Source organism: Phyllopteryx taeniolatus, chromosome 4 (genome assembly GCF_024500385.1).
Source record: "Phyllopteryx taeniolatus isolate TA_2022b chromosome 4, UOR_Ptae_1.2, whole genome shotgun sequence".
NCBI classification, from domain to species: Eukaryota; Metazoa; Chordata; class Actinopteri; order Syngnathiformes; family Syngnathidae; genus Phyllopteryx; species Phyllopteryx taeniolatus.
The window spans coordinates 1,326,356-1,344,397 of record NC_084505.1 but is presented as its reverse complement, the minus strand read 5'-3'; the positions used below and the strand labels follow the sequence as shown (position 1 = coordinate 1,344,397).

The following is an 18,042-nucleotide window of genomic DNA, read 5'->3' as shown; positions in this document are numbered from 1 at the left end:
GAAAAGTAGTGATGCCAGCTTGTCCCAGTCCCACCGAGCATCACAAAAGTTTACAGCACATTATTAGCAACCGTTAGGTAAACAGCAGATCTGTTTAGTGTATTTTTAATAGTACCTTATTAGACATTTTCACAGTACAGCATAATGCATGTAAGGGAGTGATTGCTTCAACTATCTACTTCAAAGAGAGTAATTGGATTCTTGGGACTGTTTGCTTATTGAGCAGGGCTCTAGGGTTGGGCATCGAGAAGCGATTGGAACTGGGATTAATGTTCCGGTTCTCCCGGAACCGTTCAAATAAAACAATTTCGGTTCCCAGTTTCAATGCCTAGTCCTCCAGCCGTGAAGAACAAGTGGCGAAAAACAACGAAGAAGCGGCGTAAACCAAGAAGAACGCGCACGATGATGTGCTTGTGCTCAACAGCGGCGGCGGCGGTGAGAAAAGTGTGTCTTAACTTTGGTAAAATTAATGACCAGTCGCCTCAGTGCAACATTTGGAATAAGATTATATTGTGCAAAGGAGGCTTTCACGATGTGTAGCATCTGACAAGCTCCGAGCCTCAGCCTACAACGCGCGTAGCTTCAGAGAAGTCAACTCTCAGCCAACTGGGTGAGTGAAACAAAATACGTCTATGCAAACATTGAGACAGCTAACAAGGTAAAGGGTTGGTTGCAATTTTGCACTGATGGTTTTTAGCGCTTATTTTAGTCTTCAAACCAACGTAAGAGCAGATGAAAAAAAAAAAAAGTTTAACATTGGGCTAAAACTTCACCGTAGCAACTTGACATCACAATGGATTGGGACAAAATTCACATAAAAGTTGTCTCACTGTATCACAAACACTAACCTTGTGCCTCATCAATGGGGAGGGAAAGGAATCAGCGTTTTATAGCATTTGGTTCCATCCATTAAAACAAAAAAAATAAATCACCAGTGCCGTGTGAAGTTACGTTTCATGCCAAAATGCTGAGTTCTGGTGCGTACCCTTCAAAATAAAAGGCTACAAGCTTAAAACAGGAAGTCAAGTTAAAACTTGCACATATAAACCATTTGACGTGATGAAACAGTCCCAAATAACTATTTTAACAATGCTATATTTAACTTTTAGCTGAAACATTAATTAATGAATATTAAACCAATTGGGTTAGTTCCACACACATTGCCTTTAAGTTCAAAGGTTTGATATTGATACTGGTTATAAAGAACCTCGAGTCAAATGTTCATTTTAGTCTATGTTGCGGGCTGCTAAGAAAAAGGATGTTCTTAATTTGGACACCCTTTATTTAAACCATGCAAACTTTTTTGACCCATGCCCCTAAAAGAATTGGAATCGAGAATCGTTTGGAACCCGAATCGAAATAAGGAACCGGAATCGCTCAAATTCAAACGATGCCCAACCCTACAGGTCTCCCCTGCTGTTTAGAGGACAATGTGTCCTCTGGGTAAGCTAGGAGGCGAAGCCATAAACGGGGTCTCCCACTGTAATATCAAAGGGAACAATTACCATTTGGTAAAGGAGGGAGACTTAAACTCCAGACTTTCAGGCACCGAATGAATTCGCAGGGTGCACTGTTGATTCATGGACAGAGAGCCACCTTATGGACAAAAGTGACAACAACTACAGGTAAGAGGAAGTAGCTTCACTATTGAAACCCACTCAGTAAACCAATCCGGCTGTTGTTTGATTGGTGAACTCGACTTAAACGTCACTAGCGCTTAAACTGGATTGGCGCAAACAGCACCCAATGCGGAAGTCGAAGTCTCGCGCATGAATCAGTTGATATAGAAGCAATAATTGATCAATAAAAGTAGCGTGCGACATTTAGATCATTGAAACTGAGTACAAGTACAGTTACTTTTTAACAGCTGAAGCGGCGGAAGTGTTTTTTCTGGTGTCGTCAACTCCTGTGACTCCAAAGCAGGTCCAGAGCGCACAGGTGGAACTTCAGGCCGATGCGGGTTCGCATATTAGTCCGCCGGAGTAATATTCTGAAATTACATGTGTGTGTGAATGGTGGATGTGTGGAATGGATCTAGCTGCTTGCGTTCAAGGAGTAATTTTTTTTTTTTATTTTAACATAAATTCAGCAATCTCAAAGACTCTTTACAATAAAAGTACAATAAGGAAAAAATAATTATTAATTCTTCACGCAGAAAAATTTATTTACACCGCTGTTGATGTACAAATTTAAGATTAAAATTAAATTTGCCGAATTTCGTTGCTTTTTTTGTTCTGGTTTCCAACTTGAGCCAGGCCCATCTCCACCTGCACCTGATGCCTGCTTCAAGCTGTGCCACATGAATAGCATCCTCCCCTTTAAGCACTCTCATTGTGGAAAAGAATTGACTAAAATCATTGTCTGTTTCACTTAATTTTTCACTATTACCAATTTCAAAGGCTAATCCCAAATGCATCCTCCAGGAAAATATTAAGTACAATATTTTCCTGTTTTTATTGGCCATTTCAGAATTTGAAGTTAGTTTATTCTGTGTTGTGACATAATTACGCTCTTCTCATCTCACGTATTTTCCTTTTACCTTCCTAATTAACCAGAAATTTGCTGTTAATCAGCAGATGTTCCCCTATTTCTCCTACTTCAAACTAGCGGCACTGGAAGTATTATCAGCTAACCAGCAAAATAACTTGACATACCATACTGACACGTCCCTCCATTCTATGAGAATGGAAATAAATAAATTTACTACACTAATTTAATACTACAAATAAACCTGATTTAGCCCAAATGAGTGTGTGTGGCTTTCCTAATCTAGTCCAATCAGTATTGTTAAACACAGCTGGACTCCAATGAAGCTGTAGAACCATCTCAAGGATGATCAGAAGAAAGCACCCGAGTTAAATATAGGAGTGTCACAGCAAAGGGTCTGAATACTTGGCTATGGCTGTGTGATATTTCAGTTTTTCTTTTTTAATAAATCTGCAAAAATGTCAACAATTCAGTTTTTTCTGTCAATAGGGGGTGCTGTGTGTACATTAATCAAAAAAATTTACTTAAATGATTTTAGCAAATGGCTGCAATAAATAAATTTTAAAGGGGTCTGAATACTTTCCGTACCCACTGTATATTTTCAACCGTTGGAACGGATGTGGTTAAAAGTGTGTCAATGGAGAATTTGTTTGGTGTGGAGCAATTATTGAAGGTCTGAAATGGGGGAATGTGTAAGGCAAAAGTTGAGTGTTACAGAATTACTTTAACGAAAGGCCAAAGGGCTTGAAGTTAGAACGGACGAAGGTTTAATATTCAGCTCGCATGATCAGAATCAGAATTATCTTTATTTGCCAAGTATGTCCAAAAAACACACAAGGAATTTGTCTCTGGTCATTGGAGCCGCTCTAGTACGACAACAGACAGTCAATTGACAGAGAACACTTTTGAGTCATAAAGACATTGACAAAAACAGTCACTGAGCAATAAAGGGTTGCTAGTTATCTGGTAATGCCGGTACAAATTTTTTTGGGGACAATTGTGCAAAAAGATGCAGAGTCCGCTAGCACTTGGAGCAGTTTGAATGACTAATATAGCAATCCGGTGCAATGACCATTGTGCAAAGGGCGCTGAGACTTCAAGCGAGTAGTGTGATAATCTGGGACAATGTTGATTGTGAAAATGTTGCAGATATTCCTCAATCAGTGAGGCAATGATGAATTTAGAAAGTTAATATAGGACTTTGCGATGGACTCAGCTTTGTGATAAATTTAGAAATGATTGATAACACAAAGTTCTGTCAGAGGTGGGAGTTGAAACTCCTTCTGACAGGGGATTCTGCCAGACGTTCCCAGCAGACCCTCACAATACATTTGGGCCTGCCACGTCGGACTGGCATCTTCCCCCACCATCGGAGCTAACTCACCACCAGGTGGTGATCAGTTGACAGCTCCGCCCCTCTCTTCACCCGAGTGTCCAAGACATGCGGCCGCAAGTCCGATACACGACCACAAAGTCGATCATCGAACTGCGACCAAGGGTGTCCTGGTGCCAAGTGCACATGTAGACACCTTTATGCTTGAACATGGTGTTCGTTATGGACAACGTGGAGGCGAGTCCGACTATATCTAGTCGGAACTTCACGACCTCACACACCAGCTCGGGCTCCTTCCCTGTCAGAGAGGTGACATTCCACGTCCCTATAGCCAATTTCTGTAGCCAAGGTCCACCTGCTGGCCAAGCGGAATGCAGCTTTAGTTGTCGCTGAAGCAAAAACTCGGGGATGGGAGGAGTTTGGTGAGGCCATGGAGAAAGACCTCCAGATGGCTTTGAGGAAATTCTGGTCCACCATCTCAGGAGGGGGAAGCAGTGCACCATCAACAGTGTGTATAGTGGGGATGGGGCGCTGCTGACCTCGACTCGAGACGCTATGAGTCGGTGGGGACAATACTTCGAAGACCTCCTCAGTTGATTTCAGCGAGGTGGTTAAAAAGCTCCTCGGTGGCAAGGCCCCAGGGGTGGATGAGATTCGCCCGGAGTTGCTAAAGGCTCTGGATGTTGTGGGGCTGTCCCGGTTGACACGCCTCTGCAACATCGGGTGGACATCGGGGGACAGTGCCTCTGGATTGGCAGACTGTGGTGGTGGTCCCCCTTTTTAAGAAGGGGGACCGAAGGGTTTGCTCCAACTACAGGGGGATCACACTCCTCAGCCTCCCTGGGAAGGTCTATTCAGGGGTGCTGGAGAGGAAGGTCCGTCGAGAAGTCGAATCTCAGATCCAGGAAGAGCATTGTGGTTTTCGTCCTGGCCGTGGAACAGTGGACCAGCTCTACACCCTCGGCAGGGTCCTCGAGGGTGCATGGGAGTTCGCCCAACCAGTCTACATGTGTTTTGTGGACTTGGAGAAGGTGTTCGACCGTGTCCCTCGGGGAGGCCTGTGGTGGGTGCTTCGGGGGTATGGGGTACCGAACCCCCTGATGCGGGCTGTTCGGTCCCTGTACAACCGGAGTAAGAGTTTGGTCCGCATATCCGGCAGTAAGTCGGACTCGTTCCCGGTGAGGGTTGGACTCCGGCACGGCTGCCCTTTGTTACCGATTCTGTTCATAACTTTTATGGACAGAATTTCAAGGCGCAGCCGAGGTGTAGAGGGGTCCGGTTTGGTGGCCTCAGTATTGCATCTCTGCTTTTTTCAGATGATGTGGTTCTGTTGGCTTCATCAAGCCGTGAGCTCAAACTCTCACTGGAGCAGTGTGAAGTGGCTGGGATGAGAATCAGCACCTCTAAATCTGAGCCCATGGTCCTCAGTCAGAAAAGGGTGGCGTGCCCTCTCCAGGTCGGGGATGAGACCTTGCCCCAAGTGGAGGAGTTCAAGTATCTTGAGGTCTTGTTCACGAGTGAGGGAAGAATGGAATGGGAGATTGACAGGCGGATGGGTGCGGCGTCTGCAGTGATGCAGACTTTGTATCGGTCTGTTGTGGTAAAGAAGGAGCTAAGCCAAAAGGCGAAGCTCTCAATTTACCGGTCGATTTACGTTCCTACCCTCACCGATGGTCACGAGCTGTGGGACGAAAGAACAAGATCCCGGATACAAGCGGCCGAAATGAGTTTCCTTCGCAGGGTGTCCGGGCTCTCCCTTAGAGATAGGGTGAGAAGCTCGGTCATCCGGGAGGATCTCAGAGTAGAGCCGCTGCTCCTCCACATCGAGAGGAGCCAGATGAGGTGGCTGGGGCATCTGATTGGGATGCCTCCCGGACGCCTCCCTGGTGAGGTGTTCCGGGCACATCCCACCGGGAGGAAACCCGGGGACGACCCAGGACACACTGGAAAAACTACATCCTTCGGCTGGCCTGGGAACGCCTCGGGATCCCCCCGGAAGAGCTGGATGAAGTGGCTAGGGAGAGGGAAGTCTGGGCGTCCCTGCTAAAGCTACTGCCCCCGCGACCCGACCCGGATAAGCGGTAGAAAATAGATGGATGGTCTATTACATCACAGATGACGCAGTCATGTCCGAACTCAGGTCAAAATACGTACTGAATTTCAGGAGGAACAATGAGAAAATTAAGGCAGCTTTTAAGTTAGAAGATGACCTTGTGCTCAAAGAATAGGAATAGCAGTGGGATAAAGATAATTGTAAGTCTACAGTGTGTAGTTAATTGATTCTTAGAAACTATACAATATGTCATGTGATAGATGAATATTTGGGAAGCCACATGGGCTTTTGAGTTGGATACCCGACTTTGTATATTAGTGTTTTCAGTTTCCATTGTGTTATAATGTGGTTGAGTTTGGGTTGTATTATAGCTGTTGAACAGTCCCAGGAGGAAGGAACAGTCCCAGGAAGGCAAGGAACAGTCCCAGGAAGTGAGTAGGCAGAGGGAGTGGGAGCAGGCGCAGGAGTGGGAGCATGCTGTGACAATGCGAGAGATTGCGTGATTTCCAAAGATGAAAACCATGGCAGCGCCCCTTGCAGCCTTGAAAAAAACAGCTTTTTCAACGGCGGATAGTCGCTTCGTTCTTTTCTCTTTTCCTTCGCCAGCTCTGCTAGCAGCGGTAACTTGGAGAGAGCTACTTGCCATCCGCGCAGCTACGTCAATGCCGCTCGTCTGTCTTGGAGGATCCGAGCCACCGTGTTGAGCTGCCGCTGAAGAGAAAAAAAGCTGATTCTTCCACTTCAACTGAGGATTTACTTGATTTGACAGAGATACAGACGAGTGTCCTCCTTCCAATCGACAAGAAATTGTCAATTTCACTTGATTTGCTTCGCCAGGAGATCGGCGAACTCAGAAAGAGCTTGGAATTCACGCAACAAATGAGTTAAAGTTTAGATTATACTGCGCTTCGATCAAACCTGATGTTAACGTCAGCAGATCTACAAACTCTTAGAATGGAATAAAAACTCATGAAAGAAACTACATTGGACATTCAAACAAGAAGCATGCGCGACAATCTCATTTTCTCCGGCATTCCAGAAAATGCTCCGGAAGACCCCGAGGAGCAGATTAAAAAGTTAATGATGTCCGCGCTCAAGATACAGTCGAAAAGATTACTTTTCACCGTGTCCACCGATTGGGACCAACCACGTCCCATCATTGCAAAGTTTGAACACTTTCAGTGTTTGTTAAATCAAAAGGTCGGGAGCTCAAAGGGACTTCGTTTGGAATCAACGACCAGTTCCCCGACGAAATCAACGATGAAGGATTACCGCGACAAAGGCAAACAAGCGTGGTTAGTTGTCGACAAGCTATATGTCGACGGCCAACTGTTTCGTGATGCCGTCACGCCCTGGCTCTTCTAGATAAGTACTTCTTTTGATCTGTTGTCGTTATGAATTGTCAAGTGTATTGTATTTTGTTTAATTCTTTCCACTTTTGCTTACATAAAAACGGAAACACGCATGCCACCAGCATGAACCCTCACTCCCATCTCTCTGCTTTCCTGCTCTACTTGTTTCCACACACACTAAACACACAAGTCGCTCAAAACTCTTCTTGCGCACCACAAACCACCACCACACACCATATTATCCCCTTGTCACTGTTTGTTTCATATGTTCAGTGTTTTTTCGTTACCCTTCTGGCTTTGCAGTACTTAAATAAATATATATCACCCTCTCTAAATAACATTCGTCAACACAATACCAAAACAATCTCCCAAAAACTGTCAGAAAAACAACAACAAAGAATGCATAGTACTAAATATATTTAAAATTATGATACACGCACCCATTATATGTCACACTTAACATTCGTGTCTTGGAATGTCAATGGCATTTGATCACAGGCAAAGAGAATTAAGTGTCATCAGTGTCATCTGCAAACATCATGGTCCACGGGGATTCCAGTCTAACCTCATCTGTCAGGCAATCCATCACCACTCCAAACAGGAAGGGGCTCAGGGTTGATCCCTGATGCACTCCCACCTCCACCTTAAACTCCTCTGTCACACCTTCAGCACACCTCACCACTGTTCTGCTGCCCTCATACATGTCCTGTATTATTCTAACATAATTCTCTGCCACTCCAGACTTCCGCATGCAGTAGCACAGTTCCTCTCTGGGTACTCTGTCATAGGCTTTCTCTAGAACTACAAAGACACAATGTAGCTCCTTCTGACCTTCGCTGTACTTTTCCATCAACATCCTCAAGGCAAAATAATCTGTGGTACTCTTTCTAGGCATGAAACCATACTATTGCTCACAAATACTCACTTCTGTCCTGATTCTAGCCTCCACTACTCTTTCCCATAACTTCATTGTGTGGCTCATCAACTTTATTACTCTACAGTTCCCACAGCTCTGCACATCACCCTTGTTCTTAAAATTGGGCACCATCACACTTTTCCTCCATTCCGCAGGCATCTTCTCACCCGCTAGAATTCTGTTAAACAAGCTGGTCAAAAACTCCACAGCCACCTCTCACCACACTTGCCTCTTCTACTCTTCCTTCTCTCTCATTTTCCTCATTCATCAACTCCTCAAAGTATTCTTTCCATCTGTCCAGCACACTACTGGCACCAGTCAACAGTTTTCCATCTCTCTCCTTAATTACCCTAACCTGCTGCACATCCTTCCCATCTCTATCCCTCTGTCTGGCCAACCTGTAGAGATATTTTTCTCCTTCTTTAGTGTCTAACCTGGCATACATGTCATCATATCCCTCTTGTTTGGCCTTTGCCACCTCTACCTTTGCCCTACGTCGCATATCAATTTATTCCTCTCTCGCCTCCTCGGTCCTCTCAGTGTCCCACTTCTTCTTAGCTAACCTCTCAGACGCTCAGAACTACTTCATCTAGCTCCTTTCAGAATTTCTCTCTCGGTCACATCCTACCTGTGGGGCATAGCCGCTAATCACATTATACATAACACCCTCAATTTCAAGTTTCAACCTCATCACTCGACCTGGTACTCTTTTCACCTCCAAGACATTCTTAGCTAACTAACTCTTCCTTTAAAATAACCCCTACTCCATTTCTCTTCTCATCTACACCATCGTAAAATAATTTTAACCTTGTCCCTAAACTTCTAGCCTTACTGCCTTTCCACCTGCTCTCCTGGACACACACTATATCAACCTTTCTTCTAATCATCATGTAGCGGACATGCGCTCCGCGAATTAGGCACCACAGAAACTCGCAACCACCTGAACCCCACTCCTCCACGCTGCCCTGCTGTGAGACGGCGACAAGGACAGTGCCTGGTGTACGTCAAGTGGATCTTAACCTAATTAGCAACTTCCCATCAAATCTTGATTCCTGTCTTCAAAAGACTCCAAAAGATTGGGGGGACACTCCCTTCAAGCAGACTATGTGGTTAATATTCACCCATGCGCATGAGGCGCCACCCACTGGCGTTGAGAGGAACTGCAAGCGCCAGAACTTGTGGACGTGCCTTTGTTTAACAGAAGCTAAAATGTCCGTTTTGATATCTTGCAAACTCTGTAGAAATATTCCAAATGTATGCCTTGGTGTCTGTGTCACTATTCTCAGTTCGAAAGGTCCTCTGCAAGATTTTGAAAGCTGTTCATGATTCGAAATCAAACAGTACTAAATACAAAATGTTGTGTTGAACAATACAACCCATCTGCCACAACCAAAGTTTAAACAATTATTCTATGCGTGAGAGTACAAAGTGGGGAGTGTTTTAGATTAATATTATTTTAAAACACATTTACTCAAATTTGTAGACAAGATTCAGGCTGATGGGCGTAGTCTTCTCCAAGTCGGCAATCCCTTTTCCTACGCTCCGCCTCTGGGGTATTTAACTCTTGAATTCACACATTCCTCTGTGAGTTGAGTCTAGTCTTGTTTTTCTCGCCAGCTGGGTAGCCTCCGGCCAACCCCCTACCCCTTCTTTTGTTCCTTTTGTCCTCGGGCGCCTCCTGGAGCCACCACGTACGCGTACGCCCGCCGCAACCAAGCCGACGGCATTTTCAATCAAAGAACTCGGCCATGCGGCTCCGATCGCTTTCCCTAGCCATGATCGCTTGGCGGGGCCTCAGCGAGCAATTGCCGGCATCCCGTACAGGTCCCACACGCCTGTGAGGGCCAGAGCTCGGCTCGCCACCAGGTCAACCAGCAGGAAAGTTATGAGCCCATCCCAAACGGGACAACAACTTTCCTTTTCTACTTCTTTTTATTTTTGTGCATCTGGTTTTACTTCAACCAAACCTGCTTCATTTCCACCTGAAGTCCGGAGGAAGATCACCCCCAAAAACCAGCTGATCTGCGTTCGTGAGTCGACACTGCAATCCTTACTACGATGTACAACATCAGTGCTTAATAATTGTGGGGAAATTACTAGCTTCAAACGAAATCACAACCTTGCCTTTTCTCGCTCTGACTCAACGCATTGAACGCTCACCCGCTCATTTATTTTAGCCCAGCGACCACACACGATGTCCTCTTTTCCATTTTCATACGCCTCATTTTCTTTCACCCTTAGTGTTATTTTCTTTTTGTAGTTTGTAGTTGTGTGTTTCATTAAATATACCATAAAATTCAACTCTTGGTCATATTGTGTGTGTGTTCTGAGTTTAAGTAAACCTCTGTAACCAAGGACTAAAAATGTCATAGAGTGTAGCAACCTCCAGATTATGAGACTGATTAAAAAGGTTTGTCGTCATTTCGCCTAAAGTTAAACTTGTAAAAAGTGCCGTGGTGCCCTTTTCCGAGAAATTAGTTTAATTTTAACAATTAAATTTAAAATGAAGATAAACCGGAAGTAACGCAAACGTCGCTCCCGGCTTATTACTTTCTCCTATATTAATTAAATTCTTATTTGACATATATACGCTACAATCATGTCAACCAACTCCCGAGATTTTACTGTCATAGTCCCAACATTCAAAGTCCCCACATTCAATTCTAGGCTCTGTGCTTTCCTCTTCTCTTTCTGCCAAAGAACCCACTTTCCACCTCTTCTTCGTCTTCGACCCACAATCGCCAGGCAGGTTAACGGTGCCGGGGGCGGACATTGTTAACTCGGGCCACGACCGATACAAAATGGAATTCTTTAGATGAACGCTCATATTTGTTTGGCAAGGTTTTAAGGCAGATGCCCTTCCTGATGCAACCCTATGCATTTATCCGGCTTTGAACCGGCCTACAGTTTGCACTGGCTTGTGCCTCCCAAAAGGCTGCATTCTTAAACTCCAGGATATCAGGCAGACTATCAGACTATCAGGCAGCAAATAAATTTGTAGGGCGTACAGCTGATTTGTGGACATAGAGCCACCTTGTGGACAAAAGTGACACCAACTATAGGTAAGAGGGAGCAGTTTTACTATTCAAACCCACTCAATGATCCAATCAGGCTTAGGGGTTGTACTTAAGAGTACGCCCACAGATGCGAGACTTTATAAGCTTGTGACCAAGAATTTCAGGTGGGCTCTTAGTGAATCTGACTTTGAAAACAGCTATGACGACACAAAGGCTTTTTCATGAAACCTGATTTAGCCCAAATGCCTGGGTCTCAAAGTATTCTTTGCTCCTACCCGACGGAAACGCTTTCTCAGCGGGGGATGAGGACGTTTTACTGACCCGGAAATTCACCACACCTGCTAACAAGTTGAGACAAAACAACATACATCTGTTCGAACTTTTTGTTTACACAGACAGGTACTGCATTTGCCATTATTAGCCATGTTGCAAGAAGTTAGTCCTGTTCTGCCAATGATAATTTCTCCTATTAATAGAATAATGCATTTGATGTCAAATGCTAAAATTTAAAGCAATTTTGCCGTCGTTGCTCTGTCCAAAATTGTAATAATCTGTTTGGAATAGAGGGATAATATGTATTTCCTTCAGTTTTCTGGTACACTATTGGCTAAATGTTACATTGAAAAAAAACTTGTCACTGCAAATGGCTGTTAATTAATTATTCCATCCAGATCTTAGTGTTTTAATAGGCACACACAATTGTTCACTTGCATAAACATACAGTATTAAAGTAAGCTAACCAAATATAGCATGTCTTTTTTTTTCCCTCAAGGTACTTTGTTAAAGTTTTTTGGACAACAGCAGGCCTTCAAACTGCAGAATCTAAAATGCATGTAAATTTTAAAATGATTGTAGAGCCAACAAGTTGTTTTATGTAGGGTAAAGACAGTATATAGAGCCACTGTGATCTGTCAGTTGCACATGTGTAAATAAAAACACTAATTCATAATATTGCTGAAAAAAATGGAAAGATTTTGAATTGTCGTTATTTATAGTTTATTAGGCCACTAATATACTGGTTCAGCACACTTGAAATCAAATTACGATGAATATGGCCCCTTAACTTAAATGAGTTTGACACCCCTGCATTAAAGGGTCTTCCACAGCATAGAGGTAACAGTTTGCACCTGTTTCAAATAAATTCACTTGTAAACCTTTACACGCTAGTCCAAATCACGAAAGGTAAATGCCTATCCATCCACCTACCTCTTGGAAAGATGCCTGGGTCCATAAACGTAGCCATACAGAAGTTGGCCAAAACAAACAGGAAGATGATGCCATTATAAATGGGAACAGCTACTGAGAAACGCTCTGAAAGCCACGGACAACTGCAGAACACATAAACAGAAAGGAAAACACAATTTAAACAGTGGCAATATTTCACTGAGAAAACTGCATTATTTACAGAAAACACTAAACTTTGACTGGGACAATGCACTTGTTATTTCATGCTTAGATCACGAATCCCCAAACGCTGGTGCACAAGAATTTGAATGGTATTCAGTATCATATTCAATGCTGCTATAATAATTAAACATCCATCCATCCATTTTCCTCCGCTTATCCGAGGTCAGGTCGCGGGGGCGGCAGCTTAAGCAGGGAAGCCCAGACATCCCTCTCCCCAGCCACTTGGTCCAACACTTTCGGGGGATCCCTAGGTGCTGCCAGGTCAGCCGAGAGACGTAGTCTTTCCAGCGTGTCCTGGGTCGTCCACAGGGCCTCCTCCCGGTGGGACATGCCCGGAACACCTCACCAGGGAGGCATCCTATCCAGATACCCGAGCCACCTCACCTGGCTTCTCTCGATGTGGAGGAGCAGCGGCTCGACTGAGCCCCTCCTGGATGGCCGAGCTTCTCACCCCATCTCTAAGGTAGAGCCTGGACACCCTGCGGAGGTAATTCATTTCAGCCGCTTGTATCTAAGATCTTGTTCTTTCGGTCACCATAGGTGATGATAGGAATGTAGCTCGACCAATAAATCGAGGTTTCTTTCGACAAAGTTCCTTCTTCACCTTGACAGACTGACAGAGTCTGCATCACTGCAGATGCTGACTCTGTCGATCTCCAGGTCCATACTTCTGACACTGGTGAACAAGACTCCAAGATACTTGAACTCCTCCACTTGGGGCAGCATCTCCTCCCTGACACGGAGCGAGCACTCCACACTTTTCTGACTGAGGACCATGGCCTCAGATTTGGAGGTGCTTTCATCCCTGCAGCATCACACTCGCCTGCGAACCGTTACAGCAAGCGGTGGAGATCACGGCTTGATGAACCCATTAGAACCACATCATCTTCAAAAAGCAGCGACATGATACTGACGTCATCAAACCGAACCCCCTCAACACTACGGCTGCACCTAAAAATTCTGTCCAGAAAGGTAATGTCCAGAATTGGTGACAAAGGGCAGTCTTGGGGGATTCCAACTCCCACTGGAAACGACTTCTGCCGGCAATGCGGACCGTGGCCGCTTGCCAGCTGATCGCCCGTATCAGGTAGTCCAGTACCCCATACTCCTGGAGCACCCCTCTCAGGACTCCCCAGGGACACAGTCGAACACCTTCTCCAAGTCTACAAAACACGTGTGACTGTTTGGGTGAACTCCCATCCCCCCTCGACGACCCAGCTGAGGATGTTGAGCTGGTCCACTGTTCCACGGTCAAGAAGAAAACCACATTCATCCTCCTGAATTTCGAATTTGAATTCCTGACGGACTCTCCTCTACAGAACCCATGATTCGACCTTACCAGGGAGACTGAGGAGTGTGATCCCCTATATTGGGCACCCACCCTCCGGTCCCCCTTCTTAAAAAGGAGGACCACCACCCCGGTCTGCCAATCCTCCAAGCATTCCTACCAATTACAGCCCTCCAGGTCTCACTGTCATTGCCCACGTGAGTGTTAAAGTCCCCCAGCAGAACGAGGAGTCCCCAGCGGGAGCGGTCTCCAGCACCCCTTCCAAGGACTCAAAAAATGGTGGTTAACTCTGAACTGCTATTTGGAGTAAAGGCACAAACAACAATCAGGACCCATCCCCCCACCCAAAGATAGAAGAAGGCCACCCTCTCGTCCACCGGGGTACACCCCAACGTACAGGTACCGAGTCTGGGACAATAAGTACGCCCACACCTGCTCAGCACCTCTCACCTTGGGCAACTCCAGAGTGGAAAAGAGTCCAACCCCTCTCAAGAGGACTGGTACCCAAGCCCAAACTGTGTGTGGAGGTGAGCCCGACTACATCTTGTCTGAACATCTCAACCTTAAACACCAGCTCGGGCTCCTTCCCTGCCAGAGAGGAAACATTCCACATCCTTAGAGCCTGTTTCTGTAGCCGGGGATCGGACCGCCAAGGTCCCTGCCTTCGGCCGCCACTCAGCTCTCTATGCACCCAACCCTGTTGGAATCTCCCACAAGTGGGAAGCCCATGTGAAGAATAATTTAACATTCACAGCCAAAATCGCACAAAACTGGGAAATTGATAGCTGGGACAAAGAGTTCACAGAGGGGTAGCGGAAAAGATGAATGAAGAATCTGAAACTACTGAAATGCAGTCGAGTATCTTAATCTTTGCTTGTGTCATTATAAGTGTGGACATTTTCTCACTTCTTAAAACTATACTCAACAACAGTGACTTGTGAGTCCTTTTGTGATTAAGGGCTAGACAAATAAACTTGACCTTGTGAGTCATCAACTTTCAATAACTAAAGGATAAAACACCAAACATTCTTAAAATTCTGATTATTCATTCTGAATTATTTTTTGACAAAAAAAAAATAGATGACTATTTGATGTATATTTTACACCACGTTTGGTTAAATTAGATAAGATTGAATGAAATGTTATTGTGTTGTTTGCATTGGTGTAATTAAAATGTGTAATTCTACAACGAAAAATGCAGACGACCGTGCGCCCTTATGAATGAGACAAGAATTGTCCGTTTGTAGGCATAACCCTTATTATTTTTTGTCCAAATAAATGAACTTTTTTTTTTTACCTCTTTTTATAGGTTTTGTTGCAAAATGGAAAAAAAATAAATCTTAAGGGCATAACAGGACTATAAAATAATCCTGGAAAATAAAATGGCTGCAAATATTTTGGACTCAGCCTGGTCAAGTACGAAAACACTGCATGCAACAGTAGCTCAAGAAATACAAGCAATGCCATTTTTCAGGTTTTGATGTAGTCTAACTTGCAAATGCTCTTAATCTTTCCTATTCCCGTTTTGATACTTTTGATTTTAGTAGAGAAATACAGGAACTGAATCATAAATTAGTTGAGCAGAACACTTCACAATTTAAGAGTAAAATATTAAAAATGTATTCTCTTTTATAAAATTAAACAAGAGGTATGGACCTGACTATCTGTGGGACACTGCTTAAAGGTGCAATATTTTACCAAAACAACTTTTTCTCGTACTTGGGATGTAAAATTGGCTCGATGGTGCCTCAGTAAACGTGAAATATAAATTTAAATCATCCAAGCATTCCTGACCCTCCAGAGGTTTTTCTGCCGAGGCCTGAAATCAGATCATTCGAATTTCTTAAGCTTATCAATGTCACTAGCGAAGCTCTCCGCCTACGCGCTACACCTCTCTGCTCCCGAGCCAGCACGGTCAACATAACAATCACGTGTGCGCACACAAGTGGGTCTAATACACGGCGGTAACCAATCAGAGGAAAGCGGGCAATCTTAGCCAAATATGGACAAAGTGGATACAAAACTGGTTGAAACAGAAGTAACTGTCAGAGGGGCCTTTTCTGGACACTCGTAGGACAAAATCAAGGTGTTTTTTTCTTTTTTTTTTTTTTTTTTTTTTATAAACGAAATTGACACTTTTATACTAAGTCCATGTTAGAGAGTCACTCGGAGGTATAAATAGCCAAAATTTGGGACCCTTAAGTCGTGTGCCAAAGAATTGTGCCCAATTTTTCATTACTTCAACAGGATACAAAAACAAGATACAAGAGCCGAATAAATCATCATGTCCCCAAATGTAAGAATGTTGCAGTAGTTGATTGAGTTCCCATGAAAATTTTTGAAAAAACTGTGAATGATTTTTGGCCTACTGCACTGACATCTATTGTAATGAAAACTTTTGACAAACGTGAGGTCAGAAAACTGAAAGACGACCGAGTCCTTATCAATCGATTGCAGTTTGCCGAGGTCACACTGAGGTGTCGAGGATGCCATCGTGATTCTGACGAACATGCTTCTCAAACATCTGGAAGGAAAAGGAACGCATGCTGAGCTTGTGAGTCAATGGAGTACTGACTGATGAGATCTGTTCCTCCACTGGCTCATCCTCAGAGCGTTCTGTCCTCCCTCCTATTCATTCTTTATACAAACGTGTCGCAGCAGCAGGGAACATTCTTAAACGTGGATTCTATCACAGTGAGCCTGCTACAAGGAAATAAAACAGGCCATGGTCCAGTTGTACACAACTTTGTAGACTGCTGTGCAGGTTTGGGGGGTAACAGAATACATGTAACGGCATTAAATATTCAGGATACACATTTTTTAACTGCATTCTGTTAGTTACAGGAAAAAAAAAACATTACATGTACATTTATTAAAAATTTCGATTTCGCAGAATTACAATTTCAATACGGGGAGAGGCCGCTTGTTCATTTGAGCCCTTGGCCGCTTTCAAACTAGCGGGCTAATCAACCTTGTCCGGAGTTAGCAGTGCAACAAGTGGATAAATGGTCACAATATACTGCAGCTCAATGGACTACCTTGCCACCATTTGTTGTTGCCGCGATACTGTGAGCAATCCGGGTGACATTACTGCCATTTGGGGCAGGGGAGCTCGCGTTAACTTTAAAGTTAGGTTGAGAAGGTAAGAAGTTGCTTGCCAGGGAAGTGACATTGGCCATTCGAGAAGATGACAGGCTACTGTGTGGCCGTGTTGGGCTTCCCAAAAACGGCGAGTTGAAAATCGACTCGGAAGAAATGGACTAACCTGTGTTTGTTTCGACCATATTCACCAGAGGACTTATTCATTTTAAGTAACATTTAAAAAGAAAATATGTCAAAGTCATCAGGACTGCTGGTGACTTACAGTGGGTACAGAAAGTATTCAACCATTACTCCAGCCCTCCACCAGTCGGGGGCTTTATGGCAGAGTGGCCCGACGGAAGCCTCTCCTCAGTGCAAGACACATGAAAGCCTGCATGGAGTTTGCTAAAAAAACACCTGAAGGACTCAAAGATGGTGAGAAATAAAACTCTCTGGTCTGATGAGACCAAGATAGAACTTTTTGGCCTTATTTCTAAGCGGTATGTGTGGAGAAAACCAGGCACTGCTCATCACCTGTCTAATACAGTCCCAACAGTCAAGTATGGTGGTGGCAGCATCATGCTGTGGGTTTTTTTTCAGCTGCAGGGACAGGACGACTGGTTGCAATCGAAGGAAAGATGAATGCAGCCAAGTACAGGGATATCCTGGACAAAAACCTTCTCCAGAGTGCTCAGGACCTTAGACTGGGCCGAACGTTCACCTTCCAACAAGACTATGTCCCTAACCACACAGCTAAAACAACGAAGGAGTGGCTTCAGAACAACTCTGTGACTGTTCTTGAATGGCCCAGCCAGAGCCTTGACTTAAACCAAATTGAGCATCTCTGGAGAGACCTGAAAATGGCTGTCCACCAACATTCACCATCCAAGCTGACAGAACTGGAGAGGATCTGCAAGGAGGAATGGTAGAGGATCCCCAAGTCCAGGTGTGAAAACTTGTTGGATCTTTCCAAAAAAGACTGAAAGATGGCTGTATTAGCTCAAAAGGGTGCTTCTACTAAATACAGAGCAAAGGGTCTGAATACTTATGGCTGTGTGATATTTCAGTTTTTCTTTAATAAATCTGCAAAAATTTCCACAATTCCGTT

The 18,042-nt window shown here is 44.3% G+C and overlaps 1 protein-coding gene across 6 annotated transcripts in view; it reads right to left on the bottom strand.

Moving 5' to 3' along the window:
- Positions 1-18,042, bottom strand: part of LOC133477376 (palmitoyltransferase ZDHHC5-A-like) — a 156,351-nt gene that overhangs the window by 121,006 nt on the left and 17,303 nt on the right. For all 6 annotated transcript variants that reach the window (XR_009788322.1, XR_009788323.1, XR_009788324.1 and 3 more), the window contains exon 2: positions 12,365-12,486. Coding sequence is in view for 2 of the 6 variants with exons in the window: in XM_061772025.1 (XP_061628009.1) it covers positions 12,365-12,486 (122 nt within the window). In the remaining 4 variants the exon portion in view is untranslated. The remainder of the gene's footprint in view (positions 1-12,364; positions 12,487-18,042) is intronic.